Source organism: Ahaetulla prasina, chromosome 3 (assembly GCF_028640845.1).
Source record: "Ahaetulla prasina isolate Xishuangbanna chromosome 3, ASM2864084v1, whole genome shotgun sequence".
Lineage (NCBI taxonomy): Eukaryota > Metazoa > Chordata > Lepidosauria > Squamata > Colubridae > Ahaetulla > Ahaetulla prasina.
Window position 1 is genome coordinate 221778877 of NC_080541.1, and position 23611 is coordinate 221802487.

Genomic DNA, 23611 nt, shown 5'->3' on the forward strand with positions numbered 1-23611 from the left:
GGCTTCGTCTTCATGATGGAAAGCTTATAAAAGATCGCCGTTATCACCTCCGCACCTACCCGAATTGCTTCGTGGCCAAGGAGCTCATTGACTGGTTGATTGACCACAAAGAAGCCCCTGACCGTCAGACAGGGATACGGCTGATGCAGAAGCTCATGGACCATGACATTCTTCATCACGGTTGGTCGGCTTCTTAATTCTGGTTACCTTTGAGGATTTTCCCCAATGACGTGAATAGAATAGAATAGAATAGAATAGAATAGAATAGAATAGAATAGAATAGAATAGAATAGAATAAAAAATTTTATTGGCCAAGTGTGATTGGACACACAAGGAATTTGTCTTGGTGCATATGCTCTCAGTGTACATAAAAGAAAAGATACCTTCATCAAGGTACAACATTTACAACACAATTGATGGTCAAGATATCAATATAAATCATAAGGATTGCCAGCAACAAGTTATAGTCATACAGTCATAAATGGAAAGAGATTGGTGATGGGAATGCCTTATCCACATGATCTGGTGGTTCTCTTAAACCAGGGGTCTCCAACCTTGGCAACTTGAAGGCTTGTGGACTTCAACTCCCAGAATTCCTCAGCCAGCAAAGCTCTGGTGGCTCAGCAGACTATGTCTGTCTGTTATTAACACAGCTGCTTGCAATTACTGCAGGTTCAAGTCCCACCAGGCCCAAGGTTGACTCAGCCTTCCATCCTTTATAAGGTAGGTAAAATGAGGACCCAGATTGTTGGGGGCAATAAGTTGACTTTGTATATAATATACAAATGGATGAAGACTATTGCTTGACACAGTGTAAGCCGCCCTGAGTCTTCGGAGAAGGGCGGGATATAAATTCAAATAATAAAAAAAAAGTTGCTAAGGTTGGAGACCCCTGTCTTAAACCAAATCTGGGCCTTTTATTTACCCTACCCAAGCCACATCTGGTCCTTTGGCTGCCCTTGTGGTCGTAAATCAAGGACTACTTGTAATGAAAGAGGAGGGTTCTTAACAAAACAGGGGGATAATCTGAAAGGCCGGTAAAAGTATGAAGGGAGGAAACATAAAAGTACAGGATGAATAATAAGATTGACATTAAGTGCCATAGAATCAGACACAAGTCCTGGAGACTGAGTGGTGTAAACAAAAGAAAGGGAAGAGGCCCAAGTTTTGGAAAAAAAAAAAAGATTTATTTAAGCCCAAAATATTCCTTTCCCAACGACACCTCTGAAACATTTGTGAACCAAGAGACATTCACCAGCCTTTTTAACTACCGGTAGGTTTATTATAACAATGTTAATTCTTAGCCTAGAAACCAGAGACTGTGACCCTCCTTAGGCATGAAAGCCGACTGGGTGACTTTGGGTTGATCACCAGGAGACTGTGAGTTCTAGTCCTCCATTAGGCAGGAAAGAGGGCTGGCTGACTTTGAACCAATCACTAGGACACTCTGAGTTCTAATCCTCCTTTACGCAGGAAAGAAGGCTGGCTGACTTTAAGCCAATCACCAGGAGACCGTGAGTTCTAATCCTGATTTAGACAGGAAAGAGGGCTGGCTGACTTTAAGCCAATCACCAGGAAACTGTGAGTTCTAGTCCTGATTTAGGCAGGAAAGAGGGCTGGCTGACTTTTGGCCAATCACTAGGAGACTGTGAGTTCTAGTCCTGCCTTAGACATAAAAAATGACTTTGGACCAGTCCCTCTCTCTCAGCTCCATCCACCTCACAGGGTTGTTGTGGTAAAATAAGAGGAGGAAGGTATATTCGGTAAGTTCACTGCCTTGAATTATTTGTAAAAACAATAAATAAACACCAAATAAAATACACAAATATACTCTGTAATTACTTCCTTATCGGTGAAATGCAACAGATTCTTACTTATCATTTGGGAGTTTGCATTTCTGAACCTTCTTTGTAAACTGTTCAAAAGTAACTTTATATTTCTACTTTACTTACAATCTCTTCCTGCTAAAGAGATTTGTCTCCGTCTTTTTATTATTTGTTTTCCGAAAAGCACAAATTGGTGCATATCCCAGGAAGCTGGGGAACATATCCTTGAGTCTTTAAGGATGCGAGTGAACAACCAAGAATAAACCTGTAAAATAAGATATATATTTTTTTAAAGATCTTGTTCATTTGAGAAAGGAGGGTTTTCTTTGCAGACAGCTGGAACTTCTTGAAGGGGTGAAGGTTTGTTTCTTTAAAAGAGAAGATGGGACCAGTTTCTCAACAAGCCCACCACGAAGAAGTCAACCATTGAGGTAGAAATGCTCAGTGGGGGGGAAAAATGTAGGTGTTTCCTGCTTGATGAATATCCCCTGTTCATGATTTATCTGGCAGAGGCCCCTCCACAAAGCCTGGGTCTATCCCCACCTCCAAATATGCTTCAAACTATCTGAAGGTGGCTCAAAATCCAAATATGAAGGTTGTGGGATATTTCCTCACGACTTTCTGGGGCCGAGCAAGTACAGTCAACAGAAGCTTGGACCAGCAGCTCTGTGTGTATCTGAGAACTTCATGTGTAAACACAGAACGGAGTAAGGAATTTCTGGTGCCCTGGTGGGGCATGTAGGTGGAGCGGTCAAACCCCAGATCTGAGGAACTGAAGTCTTCTTTGATGGCGTTTTCTTCACGGACAGGAATCAAACATTCCACAGACACCTTTGCATATTTTCAGGGGTGTAGGCAGTTACCAAATAGGACAGCCTGCCTCAGTGGTGGGTTTCAAATTTTTTTACTACCGGTTCTGTGAGTTTGGCTTGGTGGGCGTGGCAGGGGAAGGATTCTGTAAAATCTCCATTCCCTCCCCACTCCAGGGGAAGGTTACTGCAAAATCCCCATTTCCTCCCGATCAGCTGGGACTCGGGAGGCAGAGAATAGATGGGGGCAGGACCAGTCAGAGGTGGCATTTACCAGTTCTCCGAACTACTCATAATTTCTGCTACCGGTTCTCCAGAACTGGTCAGAACCTGTTGAAACCCACCTCTGGTCAGCCTGATGTGGGGATGATTTTCAGAAATGGTACCTAAGTGAGAGGATGCCCCAAAGGTGCTTTTTTTTCAAGAGGCTACTCAAGTTTCTGGTTTTTCTCTTAAGATGTTTTGCTTCTTATCCAAGAAGCTTCTTCAGCTCTGACTGGATGGTTGTTGTGGTCTGCCAGTGGCCAGCGGATCTGGCAGCAGAGTCAGACAGTGAGGAGGTTGGAGAGAAACTTGGGCCAGTCCTGGGGGCTGGAGAAAGTTTGGACGAGGGTTCTGCATCGGAGGCAGAGAGGGGGCCAAGGCCATCTGATAGTTATGTGCAGCCTCCAGAGTTTGACATCAGCAAGGCAGAAGAACAGCGGGAGCCTGTTCCCAGTGTGTGCGTGCACTGAGCTGCCAAACGACAAGAACAATTAAGAAAACAGGGTCGACTTGGGAGTAAGGCTTGGAGATGATCGGCCCCTTCCATAAGACATAAAAGAAGAGCGAACGGGACTAATTGCAGGAAGCAATTAGTTCATTTGGCTGATTCAAGATTTGCAAGTGACTCTGTGCCAAGTTTGGCCTTGCCTTGCGTCTGGAAATTAATTCTCTGGCAGTGTTCCATGTGAGATAGGTGGGTGTTGATAACCTTCCTTTGAAAGACTGTTTATGAAGCCTTGCAGACTGTAAATGAAAGTAATTTACAGTCGTATAAATGAAAGAGGTTTTGTGGGACTAAGACTTTGCTTCATGCTCTCTAAGGAAGCCTAGGTCATTAGCATCCTGGTTAGCCAGTCGTTGAGGCCACTTGGAGATTTATCTGTGTCCTCAGGGTCACCTGAGTGGTGAAAATGAGTGTGGAGCCTTCTTGGAACTGCTGAAAGGACGGTGTTGTAGACCAGAGATAGATGATGTTGTATCCCTCCTCCTCTGTTGAGAGAGGGCTGTTCAATTTTGACATCGATGGCCTCTTTGACCCCTCTTTCAACAAAGAGGGTCCACAAAGTCCACATTTTGGACAAAGAAGACAGCTGGTTTTCATGGCCTGGATGACTGAGAATCTTCATAGACATCTAGATGAGGATGGAATCTACCTCTTTGTCTGTTCTGAACAGAGCTTGGTGTTTGACTTGCCTACAGCTTCCATCATCTTTTGACAATTGTTCTTGTTCAGTCGCTAAGTCTGCTCTGACTCTTTGTGATCCCATGGAGCACAGCATGTCACCCCCATCCCTACCCTGTCCTCTGCTGTCTCCTGTGGTTTGCCCAAATTCACGTCCGTTGTGTTGATGAGACCATCTAATCATCTCATCCTCTGCCGTCCCCTTCTCCTTTTGCCTTCCATCTTCCCCAACATCAGAGTCTTCTCCAAGACGTCCATTCTCCTCATTTGGTGGCCAAAATATTTGAGCTTCAGCTTCGGGATCTGATCTTCCAAAGGACGGTCAGGGTTGATTTCTTTTAGGATCGACTGATTGGATCCCCTTGCAGTCCAAGGGACTTCCCTATTTTGATGACCAGAGCACATACATCAAGTTCTTCTACATACAACTATATCAACTTCTATATAGATTCTTCTTTGTAGATTGCTTATTTAGCATCTATGACTATCACTAAGTGTTGTATCTCATGTTTTATGATGAATGTATTTTTACAATGGCTATGATAATGTTCTACCGCTATTGTTGTATGTACACTGAAAGCTTATGCATGGGAAACAAATTCCTTGTGTGTCTAATCACACTTGGACAATAAAGAATTCTAAATTCTAAATATTTTCTGGTGCAGTACAGGTAGTCCTTGACTTACAACCACAAATGAGCCCAATTGCTAAGCAAGACACTTCTGTAGTGGCTTGTCCCCCATTTTATGACCTTTTTTTTGGTCACTATTGTTAAATGAGAATCTGGCTTCCCTCATTGACTCTGGTTGTAAGAAGGCAGGTAGAAAGGTCACAAATAGTGATCAATCAGAATAGATCCGGAAGGGACCTTGGACATCTTCTAGTCCAGCCCCCTGCTCAAGCAGGAGACTCTATACCAGAGGTGGGTTTCAGCAGGTTCTGACCAGTTCTGGAGAACCGGTAGCGGAAATTTTGAGTAGTTTGGAGAACCGGTAGTAAAAATTCTGACAGGTCCCGTCCCCGTCTATTCTCTGCCTCCCAAGTCCCAGCTGATTGGGAGGAAATGGGGATTTTGCAGTAACCTTCCCCTGGATTGGGGAGGGAACGGAGATTTTACAGGATCCTCCCCCTGCCACGCCCACCAAGCCACGCCCACCAAGCCATGCACACCCACCAAGCCACACCCACAGAACTGGTAGTAAAATATTTTGAAACCCACCACTGGCTTGGACAATCTGGAATTGCGCTGCCTGCAGTCCGATTTAAGCATAGTATACAACATTGTCTGCTACAATGTCTTGCCTGTCAACAACTTCTTGAGTTTTGAAGAGAGATGGAAAGGGAGAAGGAGGGAGAGAGAAAGAAGAAAGGGAAGAGGAGGGTAGGAAGGGTAGGGGAAATAAGAGTAGGAGAGAAGGTCAGACAGGGAGGAAGTGGGGGGGAGGGGGAGAAAGAAAGGGGAAGTAGAGAAGGATTAGGAGAGGAAAGAAGAAAGCAGGTAGGATGAAAGAAGGGAGGAAGAGGAAGGAGAAGAAGAAAGGATTGCTGTGAAAGGGAAAAAAAGATGAAATGGAAGAAAGGCAACCTTGAACGTATTTGAATATATTAGGATAAAAATTGAAATAGTTAAAAAAGAAGGATGAAAAAGAATGTATATCAATAAAAATGGAGAAATTAAAATCTGAGGGCGAAAGAAGAGGATATTTAGTGAAATGAGCAAAGAAATATTGGGGTATGAATAAAAACTATGGAAAAAAAAGAATATTTTGGCAAAAATTGTAATTAAGTAAAATATTTGAATATATTGAATTGTATAAGACATCATATGGTCAATACTCTGCTTATAAATTATATATGAATGTGGGAGGGGGGATTTAAATAAATAAAAAAAAACAGTAAAAACTTGTTCAAAAAAAAAAACCCAACACAACTTCTTCAGTTTTAATCACAATAGTACACGGGCAAACAATCAATACAAACTCAAGGTAAACCGCTCCAAATTCGATTGCAGGAAATACGATTTCAGCAACATAGTGGCCGACTCCAGGAATCCTCTACTCGACTCCATTGTTACAGCCTCAAACCCTCACAGCTTCAACTTCAAACTGTCTACCGTGGACCTCACCCAGTGGTGGGATTCAAGTAATTTAACAACCGGTTCTCTGCCCTAATGATTTCTTCCAACAAACCAGTTTGCCAAACAGCTCAGAAAGTTAACAACCGGTTCTCCTGAAGGGGTGCGAACTGGCTGAATCCCACCACTGACTTCACCCCATTCTTAAGAGGTCCGTAAAGGGGGTGTGCATAAGCGCAACAGCGTGCCTGCCATCCCTGTCCTACTGCCCTCATTTATTTGTGTCTACTTCCTTTGTTTATGTTTAGGTTCATACCTATACTTGTTATCTATATATGTTTGACAAACAAACAAAGAAACAAATAAATAAAATGATATTATTATTATTATTATTATTATTATTATTATTATTATTATTATTATTATTATTATTATTATTATTAAGATAGATAGATAGATAGATAGATAGATAGATAGATAGATAGATAGATAGATAACAACTGTCTCACTCAGCATCGGAAACTTTGGGCTCAATTGTGGTCCTACGTTTAGGACTCCCTGTACCTTCAAAAGGGTCACACGTAAACCCTTTTCCAAGTTTAGTAATGAGGTGGTAGATAAAAAGAGCAAGGAGGGTGCTTTAACGGACGGGGCCATCTGTTCTCCAATGGGGGAATGTTTGCAGATCTGTCCCTTCTGCCTGAATTACGCAGCTCGGTAAACATTAAATTTCATACAGCCGGCTGCAGATCCATCTCGCAACAAATGAAATGCTGCTCTGGGACTCTAAGGGAAGTGCAATTAGTTTAGGGTTAATTATTAACGCTCACAGAGCCAGTTTGGCGTAGCGGTGAAAGCATCAGGCGTGAAACTGGGAGACGGTGAGTTCTAGTCCCGCCTTGGGTACATAAATAAGATAAAATAAATTAAAGCAAAACAAAGTAAACTGATTCATCATAATCTCCATCATATCTTTTAGTGAAAGCATTTTATATATCTATGTCTGTCTGTCCGTCCATCATCCATCTATCCATCCATCCATTAGCTATGTATCTATGTATCTGTATCTATCTATCAAATATCTATCTATCTATCTATCTATCTATCTATCTATCTATCTATCTATCTATCTATCTATCCATCCATCATCTATCTATCTATCTATCTATCTATCTATCTATCCATCCATCATCTATTTATCTATCTATCTATCTATCTATCTATCTATCTATCTATCCATCCATCCATCCATCATCTATCTATCTATCTATCTATCTATCTATCTATCTATCTATCTATCTATTTATCTATTTATCCATTATCTATCTATCTGTCTATCTATCTATCTATCTATCTATCTATCCATCCATCATCTATCTATCTATCTATCTATCTATCTATCTATCTATCTTAATAATAATAATAATAATAATAATAATAATAATAATAATAATAATAATAATATCAGAGTTGGAAGGGACCTTGGAGGTCTTCTAGTCCAACCCCCTGCCCAGGTAGGAAACCCTACACCATTTCAGACAAATGGCTATCCAACATTTTCTTAAAAATTTCCAGTGTTGGAGCATTTACAACTTCTGCAGGCAAGTTGTTCCACTGATTAATTGTTCTAACTGTCAGGAAATTTCTCCTTAGTTCTAGGTTGCTTCTCTCCTTGATTATTTTCCACCCATTGCTTCTTGTTCTACCCTCAGGTGCTTTGGAGAATAGCTTGACTCCCTCTTCTTTGTGGCAACCCCTGAGATATTGGAACACTGCTACCGTGTCTCCCCTAGTCCTTCTTTTCATTAAACTAGACATACCAAGTTCCTGCAACCGTTCTTTATATGTTTTAGCCTCCAGTCCCCTAATCATCTTTGTTGCTCTTCTCTGCACTCTTTCTAGAGTCTCAACATCTTTTTTACATTGTGGTGACCAAAACTGGATGCAATATTCCAAGTCTATCATCTATCTATCTATCTATCTATCTATCTATCTATCTATCTATCTATCTATCTATCTATCTATCTATCTATCTATCTAGCAAGTCTATCATCTATCTAGATATAGATACAAACACACATACATAGCCCTTGAGTTACGGCCACAATTGAGCCCAAAATTTCTGTTGCTAAATGAGACATTTGTTAAGTGAGTTTAGCCCATTTTACGACTTTTTTTTGCCACAGTTGTTATGTGAAGCATTGCGTTTGTAAACTTAGTAACCTGGTTGTTAAGTGAATCTGGCTTCCCCATTGACTTTGTTCATCAGAAGGTTGCAAAACGGGATCACATGACCCCGAGACACTGCAACCATCATAAATATGAGTTCAGTTGCCAAGTGGTTAAATTTTGATCACCGTGACCATGGGGATATGGCAATGATCACAAGTGTGAAGAACGGTCGTAAGTCACTTTTTTCAGTGCTGTTGTAACTTCCAGTGGTCACTAAATGAACTGCTGTAAGTCGAGGACTCCGTGTTATCATACCAAATGTAACCTTGCATTTTTGTCTCTGTTGGAGGCCTGCTTTTTGGGGGAGCGAATGGTCTGACTTGGGCCTCAGAGCTTTGAAGGGGCTAAGAATTGTCTTAAACTTTTTTTCAGTGTGTGACGAACATCCAGACTACAAGGACGCTAAGCTACTCTATCGCTTCCGCAAGGATGATGGGACCTTCCTGCTCAACAAGGAAGTCAAGGTGTTCCTGAGAGGACAAAGCCTCTACGAGACGTACGTGAACCAGGGGTGGAATCCTGCAGGTTCTGACAGGTTCTGGAGAACTGGTAGCAGAAATTTTCAGCCGTTCGGAGAACCGGCAAATACCACCTCTGGCTGGCCCCAAGAGTGGGGTGGGAATGGAGATTTTGCAATATCCTTCCTTTGCCATGCCCACCAAGCCACGCCCACAGAACCGGTAGTAAAAAAAATTGGATTTCACCACTGACCTGAACCCTCCACCCTTCCTGGTCTCTGGAGGTTTCGGTGGAAACCCATGAACTACATTTCCCTGGGCTTTAATTTTGAGAGGATTTGGAAAAAAGAAGATAAATGGGAATTCCTTCCTTCCTTCCTTCCTTCCTTCCTTCCTTCCTTCCTTCCTTCCTTCCTTCCTTCCTTCCTCCCCCCCCTCCCTTTCTATTGAGGAAGGAAGGAAGGAAGAAAGGAAGGAAGGAAGGAAGGAAGGAAAGAAAGAAAGAAAGAAAGAAAGAAAGAAAGAAAGAAAGAAAGAAAGGATTTTATAGCTAGATGGTTTGGCAAAAAAGTTGAAAGAAAAGGAAGGAAGAAAGGAAGAAAGGAAAGAAAAAAAGGAAAGAAGGAAGGAAGGAAGGAAGGAAGGAAGGAAGGAAGGAAGGAAGGAAGAAAAAAAAAGGATTTTATAGCTAGATGGTTTTGCAAAAAAGTTGAAAGGAAAGACAGACAGACAGACAGACAGACAGACAGACAGACAGACAGACAGAAAGAAAGAAAGAAAGAAAGAGAAAGAAAGAAAAGAAGGAAGGAAGGAAGGAAGGAAGGAAGGAAGGAAGGAAGGAAGCAAGCAAGCAAGCCATGAAAATTGTCTGGGTGACTTTGGGCCAATCACCAGGAGATTATGAGTTCTAGTCCCACTTTAGGCATGCAAGCCGGCTGGGTGACTTGAGGCCCAGCCGTCCTCTCTTTCAGCCCAATCCACCTCACAGGGTTGTTGTTGTGGGGAAAATAGGAGGAGGAAGGAGCGTTAGGCTTGTTCACCACCTTGAATTATATAAAATTATATAATTTTATAAATAAATAAAATTATAAATAAATTATAATTTATTTATAATTTATAAATAAATTATAAATAAAATTTATAATTTTAATTATAAAAAATAAAAAAAAAAATATCTCTAAGTGGCTACACAAAGGTAAGACGAAATGCCAAAATTTGCTGCTGCAGAGCTGGCTATTATTCGCCCCTCCCCCTACTTCAGTCATTGCCATTATTGGTTGTCACTGAGGGAAGAAAACAGCAGGGACTAGTCACTTTGGTGGCATTCGAAGCATTCCACTTTTTTCTAGATCTGAGGACCAATTCAGGCACTTGTCAGGAGCCGAAAAACCCAACCCGAAGGCCCCCCCCAATTAAAACAATAAATAAACAGAGAAATAAAGTAGACTTGTACTGCCCTCCAGTGGTGATAGATGAATTAGGCTCCTTCTAAAAATCTTGATAGAAAACCTCATTTCTGCCAGCTCGTTTTTTCATTTGACACTGATTGAACAGATTAACAGAGTTGGATGGGACCTAATAGATTATCTAGTCCAACCCCTGCTCCATTCAAGCAGGAGACCCTATACCATTTCTGACAAATGGCAGTCCAATCTTTTCTTGAAAGTCTCAAGCGATGAAGCGCCCACAACTTGGAATTGCTTGGAATTATAGGTCGTCCTCGTTTTAGTGGACTGTTTAGTGACCATTCAAAGTTATAATGGCAGCGATAGGCCTCTAGACCAATTCTGCTTAAACTTGACAACTTTAAGTTGTCTGGACTCCATCTCCCAGAATTCCCCAACCAGCCACTGAGATTCTTTCCAAACTCTATGATTCCCGATTCCTCGTGCAGTTCTTTAACCACTGTACTTTCTCTCTTTTAATTTTGCCGATCTATTTTGGAAGAAATGATTAGCTTTGGAAATATTTTCCCCTTCTATTAGATTAGCGATTAGATAATATATAATATAACAACAGAGTTGGAAGGGACCTTGGAGGCCTTCTAGTCCAACCCCCTGCCCAGGCAGGAAACCCTACACCATCTCAGACAGATGGTTATCCAACATTTTCTTTAAAATTTCCAGTGTTGGAGCATTCACAACTTCTGAAGGCAAGCTGTTCCACTTATTAATTGTTCTAACTGTCAGGAAATTTCTCCTTAGCAGCATCAATTTTGGGCTCAATTGTAGCCGTAAATCGAGGACTATCTGTAGTCCTTGACTTTGAACCGTTCATTTGGCAATCGTTTAAAGTTGCAAGAACACCTGGAAAAGGTGCCTTATGAGTGGTCCTCAAATTTACAACCATTGCAGCTTTCCCACGGTCTTGGAATCAAAATTTAGATATTATTATTATTATTATTATTATTATTATTATTATTATTATTATTATTATTATTATTATTATTATTATTATTATTATTATTATTATTATTATTATTATTATTATTATTATTATTATTAAATTTCTATACCGCCCTTCTCCCGAAGGTCTCAGGGCGGTCTACAGCCTTATTAAAATACATAGATAGACAATAAATTTAAAAAGTCTAAACGGAGGAAAACTCCCTGAGCAAATTTCTCACTTAGCAGCATCAATTTTGGGCTCAATTGTAGCCGTAAATCGAGGACTATCTGTAGTCCTTGACTTAGAACCGTTCATTTGGCAATCGTTTAAAGTTGCAAGAACACCTGGAAAAGGTGCCTTATGAGTGGTCCTCAAATTTACAACCATTGCAGCTTTCCCACGGTCTTGGAATCAAAATTTAGATATTATTATTATTATTATTATTATTATTATTATTATTATTATTATTATTATTATTATTATTATTATTATTATTATTATTATTATTATTATTATTATTATTATTATTATTATTATTATTATTATTATTATTATTATTATTATTATTATTATTATTATTATTATTATTATTATTATTATTATTATTATTATTATTATTATTATTATTATTATTATTATTATTATTATTATTATTATTATTATTATTATTATTATTATTATTATTATTATTATTATTATTATTATTATTATTATTATTATTATTATTATTATTATTATTATTATTATTATTATTATTATTATTATTATTATTATTATTATTATTATTATTATTATTATTATTATTATTATTATTATTATTATTATTAGCAACTTCTGCAGGCAAGTTGTTCCATTGATTAATTGTTCTAACTGTCAGGAAATTTCTCCTTAGTTCTAAGTTGCTTCTTTCTTTGATCAGTTTCCACCCATTGCTTCTTGTTCTACCCTCAGGTGCTCTGGAGAACCGCCCAACTCCCTCTTCTTTGGGGCAGCCCCTGAGATATTGGAACACAGCTATCATGTCTCCCCTAGTCCTTCTTTTTGTTAAACTAGACATACCCAGTTCCTGCAACCGTTCTTCATATGTTTTATCCTCCAGTCCCCTAATCATCTTTGTTGCTCTTCTCTGCACTCTTTCTAGAGTCTCAACATCTTTTTTACATCGTGGCGACCAAAACTGAATGCAATATTCCAAGTGTGGCCTTACCAAGGCATTATAAAGTGGCACTAACACTTCACGTGATCTATGAGATTAGATCATTAGATGTTTTCACCGTGGTTTGCCATTACAATACTCCGTAGTTTCGTATGTCATCAGATATAGGCTGATCAGCAGGATTTTAAATACGATAAATACAAATACCTTGACTTACAACATTTCACTTAGCGACCGTTCGAAGTTACAACGGCACTGAAAAAAGTGATCTAGGACCCTTTTTCACTCTTGTGGCTGTTGCAGCATCCCCATGGTTGCATGATTTATGTTTGGAATCTTGACAACTGACTCACATTTATGATGGTTGCAGTGTCCCGGGGTCGTGTGATCCCTTTTTTGCGACCTTCTGACAAGCAAAGTCCATGGGGAAACCAGATTCCCTTAACAATTTCCCTCTTACTAACTTAATAACTGCAATGATTCACTGAAAAAAAAGTGGAGAGGAAAGTCGTAAAACGGAGGAAAACTCCCTGAGCAAATTTCTCACTTAGCAGCATCAATTTTGGGCTCAATTGTAGCCGTAAATCGAGGACTATCTGTAGTCCTTGACTTAGAACCGTTCATTTGGCGATCGTTTAAAGTTGCAAGAACACCTGGAAAAGGTGCCTTATGAGTGGTCCTCAAATTTACAACCATTGCAGCTTTCCCACGGTCTTGGAATCAAAATTTAGATATTATTATTATTATTATTATTATTATTAATTAAATTTCTAGACCGCCCTTCTCCCGAAGGACTCAGGGCGGTGTACAGCCTTATTAAAATACATAGATAGACAATAAATTTAAAATAATTTTAAAATGAAATATTTAACCGGCCAATTTAACTAAAAATAGCAAAACCAATTAAAATCAGTACAAAATTTAAAATTTAAAATTTAAAAAACTAAAAAATCTAATCCAGTCCTGCGCACCTGAATAAGTGTGTTTTAAGTTCACGACGGAAGGTTCTAAGGTCCGAGAGTTGGCGAAGTCCTGGGGGGAGCTCGTTCCAGAGGGCGGGAGCCCCCGCAGAGAAGGCCCTTCCCCTGGGTGTCGCCAGACGACACTGCCTAGCTGACGGCACCCTGAGGAGTCCCTCTCTGTGAGAGCGCACGGGTCGGTGAGAGGTATTCGGTAGCAGAAGGCGGTCCCGTAAATAATAGATAAAGGTAAAAGTTCCCCTTGCACATATGTGCTAGTCTTTCATGACTCTAGGAGGCGGTGCTCATCTCCGTTTCAAAGCCGAAGAGCCAGCGCTTTCCGAAGACGTCTCCGTGGTCATGTGGCCAGCATGACTCAACGCCAAAGGTGCACGGAACGCTGTTACCTTCCACCCAAAGGTGGGAAGGTGCGTAAGTGTGAAAAATGCTCCTGAGTCCCTTTTTTCAGTGCTTCGGTAACTTTGAATGGTCACTCCATGAATTGTTGCAAGTTGAGGACCACACCTACGACGGCCCAGTTGGACTTGGATTTGCTGCATGTCTGAATTTATTTATTTATTTATTTATTTATTCGAATTTTTATACCGCCCTATCTCCCGAAGGACTCAGGGCGGTTCACAGCCAGATAAAAACATGCAAATAATACAAGTAAAAACAACAATTAAAAAACTTATTAATTAGGCCAAATTAAAAATATCACTAGAATAAAATAATATAAAACCCCATTAAAAACTAAATTTAAAAACTAAAACCCTAGGCTAGCCCTGCGCAAATAAATAGATGTGTCTTAAGCTCGCGGCGGAAGGTTCGGAGGTCAGGAAGTTGACAAAGCCCTGGGGGAAGCTCGTTCCAGAGGGTGGGAGCCCCCACAGAGAAAGCCCTTCCTCTGGGTGTCGCCAGTCGGCACTGCCTGGCGGACGGCACCCTGAGGAGTCCCTCTCTGTGAGAGCGTACGGGTCGGTACGCTCTCACAGAGATAGGATTTGTGGTTTGTTGAACTCAGCAGATATCCTTGTTTTGGTGTCTTCTTGTCTGTTGATTGTAGGCTGATCAGCATGGACAATTCCATCCTCAAAGCCAGAGAAGAAAACCTGGTTAAATACCAGAGGAGCTTTTTGGCGTGTGAGATGGTTGACTGGCTGGTGGAGGAAGGGGAGGTTGCCAACCGGAAGGAAGCTACGGAACTCTGCCAAACCCTCCTTGAACACGGGATCATCCAGCAAGGTATATATGCCAATAACCCTGAGAAGTTGGCACACAAGACTGAAAAAGGGATAGAAGAGAATATTTGTAGCTGAGGGTAGGGTTTCTTGGTGCTCTCTGAGCTGGGTGGTTTTCTTACAGACGTTTCATGACCAAACTAGGTAACATCATCAGCAGCAGTGGTGGAATTCACATTTTTTTTTACTACCAGTTCTGTGGGCGTGGCTTGGTGGGCGTGGCGTGGCTTGGTGGGTGTGACAGGGGAAGGATACTGCAAAATTGCCATTCTCACCCTACTCCAGGTGAAGGATACTGCAAAATCTCTATTCCCTCCCAACTCCAGGGGAAGGAGAATGCAAAATCTCCATTCCCTCCCTACTCCAGGGGAAGGATATTGCAAAATCTCCATTCCCTCCCCACTCCTGGGGGAAGGATATTGCAAAATCTCCATTCCCACCCCATTCCAGGGGAAGGATATTGCAAAATCTCCATTCCCTCCCACCCCACTCTGGGGCCAGCCAGCGGTGGTATTTTCCGGTTCTCCGAACTCCTCAAAATTTCCGCGACCGGTTCTCTAGAATCAGAATAGCACCCGTGGTTAGTAGGAAATGGGGTTTGCCCTGATGATGTTACCTAGTTTGGTAATGAAAGGTCTGCAAGAAAACCACCAAGCTCAGAGAGCACCAAGGACACCACTGAAGCGCTATGTGGCATATGATGGTTTGAATAATAGTAGTTGTCTACTTATGACCATTCATCTAACAATTGTTTGAAGGGGCTAAAAAAAAAAGCGACTGATGACCAATCCTTGCACTTATGACCATTACAGCATCCCCCATGGTCATATGATCGACATTTGGGCGCTAGATAACCAGCAGGTATTTATGATGGTTGCGGCATCTCCACGGTCCTATAGTCACGGGTAGCTGCTGTTTGTGACCTTCCCAGGGTCTTCTGACACGGAAAACCAATACCAGTTGCCGAATTTTGATCCTGTTCTGTCTCCTTCCCCACTTCAGACTCACGAGCTGGCCTTCAGCCAGTGGATTCACAGCTCTTATCAGTCCTGGCAGAGAAATCGCAGTTGCCTGCCAAAGTTCAAACAAATGACTCACGTAGCAAGACTTTCAGTTCTTTTTGAAACGGATCAGCTAAACTTTTGCTTCCCGTGGAGTGAGAGCAGTCCCAAAGGTCCTTATATATCCTGTGGGGTGGGGCTCCTGCCCCACCCTTTCTTTTGATGACGCCGCCTCTCTAATCATCTGAAGCACGGGTCAAGCCAAGCTTGATTATTATTATTGTCAGCTGGGTCTGAAGGCGTAGCCGGGGGAAGGGAGAAATCAGGGGATGACGGCCTCATTATGTCCTCCGACTGGTCTGGTTCTGGCTCCTGGAGCCGAGCCAAAGGAATTTGTGCTCCCAAGGTAAGCCTTACCGGCCCTTCCCCCTCACTCTCGGAGTCACTGTCGGGCATGGGGCCAGGTTCGGGGGCTGGAGTCACAACAGATCCCTTGACCACGGGGGATGCTGCGATGGACGTTAAGTGTGAACAAATGCTCATTAGGCCCTTTTTTCCCCCCAGTGTCATGGTAACTTTGAATGGCCACTCAGCGAATGGCTTGTAGGTCAAGGACTACCTGTATGCTCCTTCTTTCCGCACAGTCTCCGCTCAGTGCCATTTTTATGACCGGGATCTCCTCTACCAGTTCCGTATCAATTTCCGCCGGAGGAGGCGACTCACAGAACTGCTGAGTGAAAGTTTGCACAGGACACTTTCGGACAGCCCGGACAGCCCCTTCTGCCTCCGCAAGCTCAACCCCGAGCAAAACCCCTCCAGTTTCTTGTCAGGTACCTGGGGATATTGGGGGGAGGGGGGCAGGAAGGAAACAGGAGGAGGAGGAAAGGAAAGGAAAGGGAAGGGAAGGGAAGGGAAGAGGAAAGGAAAGGAAAGGAAGGGAAGGAAGGAAGGAAGGAAGGAAGGAAGGAAGGAAAGAAGAGAAGAGAAGAAGAGAGAAGAGAAGAGAAGAAAGGAAAGGAAAGGAAAGGAAAGGAAAGGAAAGGAAAGGAAAGGAAAGGAAAGGAAGGAAGGGAAGGGAAGGAAGGAAGGAAGAGGAAAGGAAGGAAGGAAGGAAGGAAGGAAGGAAGGAAGGAAGGGAAGAGAAGAGAAGGAAAGGAAAGGAAAGGAAGGGAAGGGAAGGGAAGGGAAGGAAAGGAAAGGAAAGGAAAGGAAAGGAAAGGAAAGGAAAGGAAAGGGAGGGGAGATGAGTGGAGTGGAGAGGAGAGAGAAGGAGAGAGGGGAGGGAGGAAAGAGAAGGGAGAAGTAGAGGAAAGAAGGAAGAAGGGAAGGGAAAGAAAGGAAAGGAAAGAGGGAGGGAGGGAGGAAAGAAAGAGAAGGGAGAAGTAGGGGAGAGGAAAAGAAAAGAAAGATAGAAAAAGAGGAGGAAAGGAAAGGAGGAGGAAGGAAAGAGAAGGGAGGAAAGAAGGAAGAAGGGAAAGGAAAAGAGAAGAAAGGAAAGGAAAGAGAGAGGAAAGAAAGAGAAAGGAGAAGTAGAGGAAAGGAAAAGAAAAGAAAGGGAGAAAAAGAGGAGGAAAGGAAAGGAAAGGGAGAGGGAGGGAGGAAAGAAGTAGAGGGAAGAAGGGAAGGGAAGAAAGGAGGAGGAAGTAGAGGAAAGGAAAAGAAAAGAAAAGAAACGGAGAAAAATAGGAGTAATGGAAAGGAAGAAGAAAGGAAGGAAAGAGGGGAGGAAGGTGCAAGGATGAAGGAGTAATAGAAGTACATGAAGGAAACAGCAGGAGGAAGAAGGAGAAGGAGTGAGGAAAAGAAAGGCGAAGGTGAAGAAGGAAGGAGGGAGAGGGAAGGAGGAAAGAGAAGGACAAATATCCCTTGAATAAAACATCCCTCTGGTTCCCTTATCCAGCTCTACTTCTTCCGTTACCCCAGCACTTCCTGGCATGACAGTCATCCATGCACTATTTTATCTCTCCATGAAAACCATTCTGCTATCATTGGCATATCTTAGATCCGTGATGGCGAACCTATGGCCACGCGTGCCACAGGTGGTACGCATAGCCATGTCACTGGACACGTGAGCTCAGCTCCTGCGCACATGCGTGCACTGGCCAGCTGATTTTCAGACCTTCTGGGTCCACCGGAAGTTTACAAACCGGCTGTTTTTGGAAGTTTGCAAACCGGCTGTTTTCAGCTCCTGGAGGGCCTCCGGCAGTTTTCACCTTCCTCAGATTCCTAGTGAGGCTCTGGAGGCTGAGGACAGCAAAAAACGGGCCTTCCGGTCCCACCGGAAGTTGGCAAATGGGTGTTTCTGGCCTCCGGAAGGCCTCCGCGGAGGGTGAGGAAGGCCGTTTTCGCCCTCCCCAGACTCCTAGAGAGGCTCTGGAGGCAGGTGAGAGAAAAACGGGCCTACTGGGCCATCGCGTGCCAGGGGCGTGTGGGGGGGAGCGTGAGGGGAGGATCGCACATGCATATGCAGGGACAGGGTGCATAGAATTATGGGTGTGGGAACGTGCACGCACGACCACACACCCTCCCCCCCCCGCCCCCCTGGCACGCAATGGCAAAAAAGTTAGCCATCACTGCCTTAGATGATGGATTAAAAAAATAATAATTAAACGTTGTAAGACACCTGCTGTCACCTATGTGTGAATTGGGCGGGAATACACATTTATTTACTACATAAATAAATGTAGTAAAATGTAGACATCTCGCTTGGATTACTGCAACGCTCTCTACATGGGGCTCCCCTTGAAGGGCATCCGGAGGCTGCAGTTGGTTCAGAATGCAGCTGCGCGGGTGATAGAGGGAGCCCCTCGTGGCTCCCATGTTACACCTCTCCTGCGCAGACTGCACTGGCTACCTGTTGCCTTTCGGGTGCACTTCAAGGTTTTGGTAACTATCTTTAAAGCGCTCCATGGCATAGGGCCGGGTTACTTACGGGACCATCTACTGCCACCGATTGCCTCCCACCGACCCGTTCGCTCTCACAGAGGGGGACTCCTTAGGGTGCCGTCGGCCAGGCAGTGCCGACTGGCGACCCCCAGGGGAAGGGCCTTCTCTGTAGGGGCTCCCACCCTCTGGAACGAGCTTCCCCCAGGGCTGCGCCAACTTCCCGACCTCCGAACCTTCCGCCGCGAGCTTAAGACACATCTATTTATTTGCACAGGGCTAGCCTAGGGTTTTTAGTTTTAAATTTAGTTTTAATGGGGTTTTATACTATTTTAGTGATATTTTAATTTCGGCCTAATTAATAAGTTTTTTAATTGTTGTTTTTATTTGTATTATTCTTATGTTTTTATCTGGCTGTACACCGCCCTGAGTCCTTTGGGAGATAGGGCGGTATAAAAATTCGAATAAATAAATAAATAATAAATAAATAAATGCATACCTGCATATATACAGACATACATGAAAAACCGAGTTTTGAAAAACTGCACATTCCTAATATTCTCACTTTTTTTTTTCTTTTCTGCTTTGCAAATCATATTCTCCAGATAATGGAGAATCTGCCAGACCTGGGCTTGTTATACTTTCTCCATTTATGGCCTGCGGAAAATATGCATGCTTGTTTGAACCTGTTTCACCCAAAGTATTCGATACTGCACCTACTTTTTTTTAATAATGACACATTTGGGCCAAACAAATTGCCATAATATCATACAGAGGTTGTGCAGGCTTTCTTCAAGGCATGCATTCCAGAATACATTTTATTGAATATATTTCCTTGAATAGCTATAGAAAAGAGAACTGTGAACGTCAACAAAACAGTTTGGGAAAAAAAAGATTTTCAGGAAGCAGGTGGCTGGTAGTTAAGGAACCAAGCTGGACATATGTCAGTTGACTATATTTTTGTATGAAAATTTGAAATCAAGACAAATTCTCCCTTATGTCAGCTCCTGGCCCTCAGTTGCTTAGAACAGGGGTCTCCAACCTTGGTCCCTTTAAGACTTGTGGACTTCAACTCCCAGAGTCCCTCAGCCAGCAAAGCTGGCTGAGGAACTCTGGGAGTTGAAGTCCACAAGTCTTAAAGGGACCAAGGTTGGAGACCCCTGGCTTAGACTAGCAAGACAGGCTATAAGGCCCGAGCTACAAATCCATTTATATTTTCACCCTGTGCTACTATTGCTATGACTACAAGTTGCCCAGATTCCGCAAAGAATGCTATTTATTAATCTGGAAAGGCTAAAGAAATAAAACTCATTTCACAACAGAATGTGAAATGCTGCAGTTTTGGTCAAATGCCGCATAAACTTACAGACAGACAGATAGACACACACACACAAGAGAAAGAGAAAAACAATACAGGAACACAACGTCCAAATACATACATTATAAAAATGTGTAATAAGTGCTTTAAAATAAGTGGAAGAAGTAGAACGGGAAAAAACAACCAGAGTATAAATAGGTTGTTACGAACATAAAAAGTTACAATTCTATTTATGTTTATTTATTGCAAAAGGTATGAACACACATACACACACACACACACGGTCCTTGAGTTATGATGTGACCGATCTGATTTTACGACCTTTTTTGCAGGGGTCGTTAAGAGTGCGGTTTTGCTGAGAACTGGAAATCAGTGCTGGGTTTTAACCTACTAGCAATAGCAATAGCACTTATTGTTCTGTCCTCCCTCGCTTCCGTCCGAATGATGGCTTAATTAGCCGTCACTATCAGCTCTGGCAGCAGAATAGCCAGCGTCTGCCAAGAGCCTCCGTTATCTTCCACGACGCTGGTGAGTCACCCAGAAACAAACTTCAGCTCTTAATCAGTGGATTTGCCTGTTACAAAGAGACACAGCAGCTCTGGCTGCCTTTTATATCCTGTGGGGTGTGGCTCCATGACTCAGCACTTCCTAGGCCTGCCCCACCCTTGCTTCTGTTGTTCCCTCCTCTCCTGCCTACGAAACCAAACCTGATTGCCGTCAGCTGGGTCTGCAGGCATGGCCTGGGGTGGGGGGGAGAGTCAGGGGATGGAGGCCTCATTATCCTTTCCTCCTGGCCTGTTTCTGGTTCCTGGAGCTGAGCCAAGCAAGCCGGTGCTCCCGAGGTAAGTCCTGACAGCCCTTCCCCCTCACTGTCCAAGTCACTTTCTAGCAGCAGGCCCGGCTCGGGGGGCGCAGACACAACACTTATATACCGCTTCACAGTGCTTTACAGCCTTTTCTAAGGAGTCAGCATATGCCCCCCAACAATCTGGGTCCTCATTTTACCCACCTCGGAAGGATGGAAGGCTGAGTCAACCTGGTGAGATTTGAACTGCCAAATTGCAGTCAGCCGGCAGTCAGCAGAAGGAGCCTGCAGTACTGCACTCTAACTACTGCGCCACCACAGCTCAGTACTAGAGAAAAGAAGGACTGGAGGGGGGACATGATAGCAGTATTTCAGTATTTGAGGGGCTGCCACAAAGAAGAGGGGGGTCAAATTATTTTCCAAAGCACCAGAAGGCAAGACAAGAAACAATGGAGGGAAATTAATCAAGGAGAGAAGCAACCTGGAATTAAGAAGAAACTTCCCAACGGTGAGGACAATTAACCAGTGGAACAACTTGCCTCCAGAAGTTGTGGGCGCTTCATCGCTGGAGATTTTTCAAAAGAGAATGGACAGAGGTCCCAAAGGTGTTTTTTTTCAAGAGGCAACTGGACTTTCTGGTTTTTTCTTTGAAGACGTTTCGCTTCTCATCCAAGAAGCTTCTTCAGCTCTGACAGGATAGTGGGGAATGGGAAGGATTTATATTCCTTGCAAGACAGCTGGTCATTTGCATCCTTTTAGAGCAGGGTGTCAAACTCGCGTTGTCACAGCATCATCATGTGACGTATTGGGACTTTTCCCCCCTTTGCTAAACCGGGAATGGGCATGGCCAGCACATGACACACCTGGCCCGCAGGCCACGAGTTTGACAGCCCTGTTTTAGACGGTCGTTAAAGCACTTGGAGGTTTACCTGTGTCCTCAGGGTCACCTGAGTGGGGCTCCTGGTTCCTGGAGTCTGCAATTATTCCTCTGGAAATCCATTCCTAAAGGTAAAGGTATAGGTTCCCCTCGCACATATGTGCTAGTCGTTCCCGACTCTAGGGGGCGGTGCTCATCTCTGTTTCAAAGCTGAAGAGCCAGCGCTGTCCAAAGACATCACCATAGCCATATGGCCGGCATGACTCAATGCCAAAGATGCACGGAACGCTGTTACCTTCCCACCAAAGGTGGTCCCTATTTTTCTACTTGCATTTTTTACGTGCTTTCGAAACTGCTAGGTTGGCAGAAGCTGGGACAAGTCACGGGAACTCACACCGTTACGCAGCACTAGGGATTCGAACCAGTGAACTGTCGACCTTTCGATCGACAAGCTCAGCATCTTAAGCCGCTGAGCCACCGTGTCCCTTCCTACTGCAATGCAATTCAAATAGTGTTCATCCCAAACTGTATAGCTAAAAGTCTGTAAAATGTAAATCCTTTCCATCCCCCACTATCCTGTTGAAGCTGAAGAAGCTTCTTGGATGAGAAGCGAAATGTCTTCAAAAGAAACAAAAAAACAAGAAAATCCAATTGCCTCTTGAAAAAGCACCTTTGGGACAACCATGACCTGGGTGGCTAAAAATCTCTGCAGACTTTTAGACTGGACAGCCACTTGTCTCAAATGGAATAGGTTCTCCTGCTTGAGCAGGGGGCTGGACTAGAAAGACTTGCAAGGTCCCTTCCAACTCTATTCTGTTTCAATTGGCCTGGGGAACTCAGAGTAACAGAATAACAGAATTGGAAGGGACCTTGGAGGCCTTCTAGTCCAGCTCCCCGCTCAAGCAGGAGACCCTATACGATGGCGAACCTATGGCAAGTGTGCCACAGGTGGCATGCGTAGCCATATCAGTGGGCATGCAAGCTCAGCTCCTGCATGCATGCGCGTGTCGGCCAGCTGATCTTTGGGCCTTCTGAGCCCACCAGAAGTAGGGAAAGCCTCTCTTGGAGTCTGGGGAGGGCGAAAATGGCCTTCCCCACCATCCCCGGCGGTCCTCTGGATGCCAGAAACAGCCCATTTTGCCAACTTCGGTGGGACCAGAAGTTGGCAAATGGGCTGTTGTTGGCCTCCGGAGGACCTCCGGGGATGGTGGGAAAGGCTGATTTCACCCTCCCCAGACTCCTAGAAAGGCTCTGGAGCCAGGTGAGAGAGAAAAAAGGGCCTACCGGGCCATTACATGCCGGGAGTGGGGTAGGTGAGTCACGCACGCATGTATGGGGTCCGGGCGCATAGAATTTTGGGTATGGGCACGTGCGCGCATGATCCCTCCCCTCTCCTGGCACGCGATGGCAAAAAGGTTAGCTATCATTGCCCTATACCATTTCAGATGTTCCTCTTCCTCCTTTCTAGTGTTTTGGAATATAGGCTGACCCCACCCCCCCATCAAGTGGCTCATTTGATTGTATATTGTCACCAGGAGCTGGTGGCAGACTCAGACAGTGAGGAGGTTTGGGAGGAACATGGGCCAGTCCTGGAGTCTGGGGAAGGCTCTGATGAGGGCTCTGCGTCGGAGGCAGAGATGGGGTCAGGGCTGTCTAACAGTTGTCAGCTGCCTTCGGAGTCAGACATCAGTGGGGCAGAAGAACAGCTGGAGCCTGTTCCCAGTGTGCGCATGCGTAGAGCTGCCAGATGACAGGAACAGCTAAAGAACAAGGGTCGACTTGGGAGTAAGGCCACCAGGTGGACAATGAATGGCCACTCCCAGAGGGAATAAAAGAGGCGCAAAAGGGGAATGGAGCTTGCAGGAGACAATTAGTTCGCCTAATTGATTTGTGACTCTCGGAGACTCCTTGCCAAGTTTTGAAGATATCGGCCTGGCAGCTCTCCAAGCCAGATAAGGTCTGTGACTGTAAATTCTCCCTTGAAAGACTTTGCTGAAGGTGAATGAGAGGAATTCACAGCGACTTAATAAAAAGGATATTTTTTTTCCGGGATAAGGAGTCTGCTTCATGCTCTTGGGAAGCCTAGGTCAGAACAGTCTTTAATCCACAAAGTCAAGGGGACCATACAATTACTTTT

General features: G+C 43.5%; 1 protein-coding gene across 1 annotated transcript in view; it reads left to right on the forward strand.

The window, feature by feature from the left end:
- Positions 1-23611, forward strand: part of LOC131193889 (DEP domain-containing mTOR-interacting protein-like) — a 52145-nt gene that overhangs the window by 22062 nt on the left and 6472 nt on the right. The window contains exons 2-5 of the mRNA XM_058174288.1: positions 2-180; positions 8761-8884; positions 14416-14594; positions 16236-16421. Of these exons, the coding sequence (XP_058030271.1) occupies positions 2-180; positions 8761-8884; positions 14416-14594; positions 16236-16421 (668 nt within the window). The remainder of the gene's footprint in view (position 1; positions 181-8760; positions 8885-14415; positions 14595-16235; positions 16422-23611) is intronic.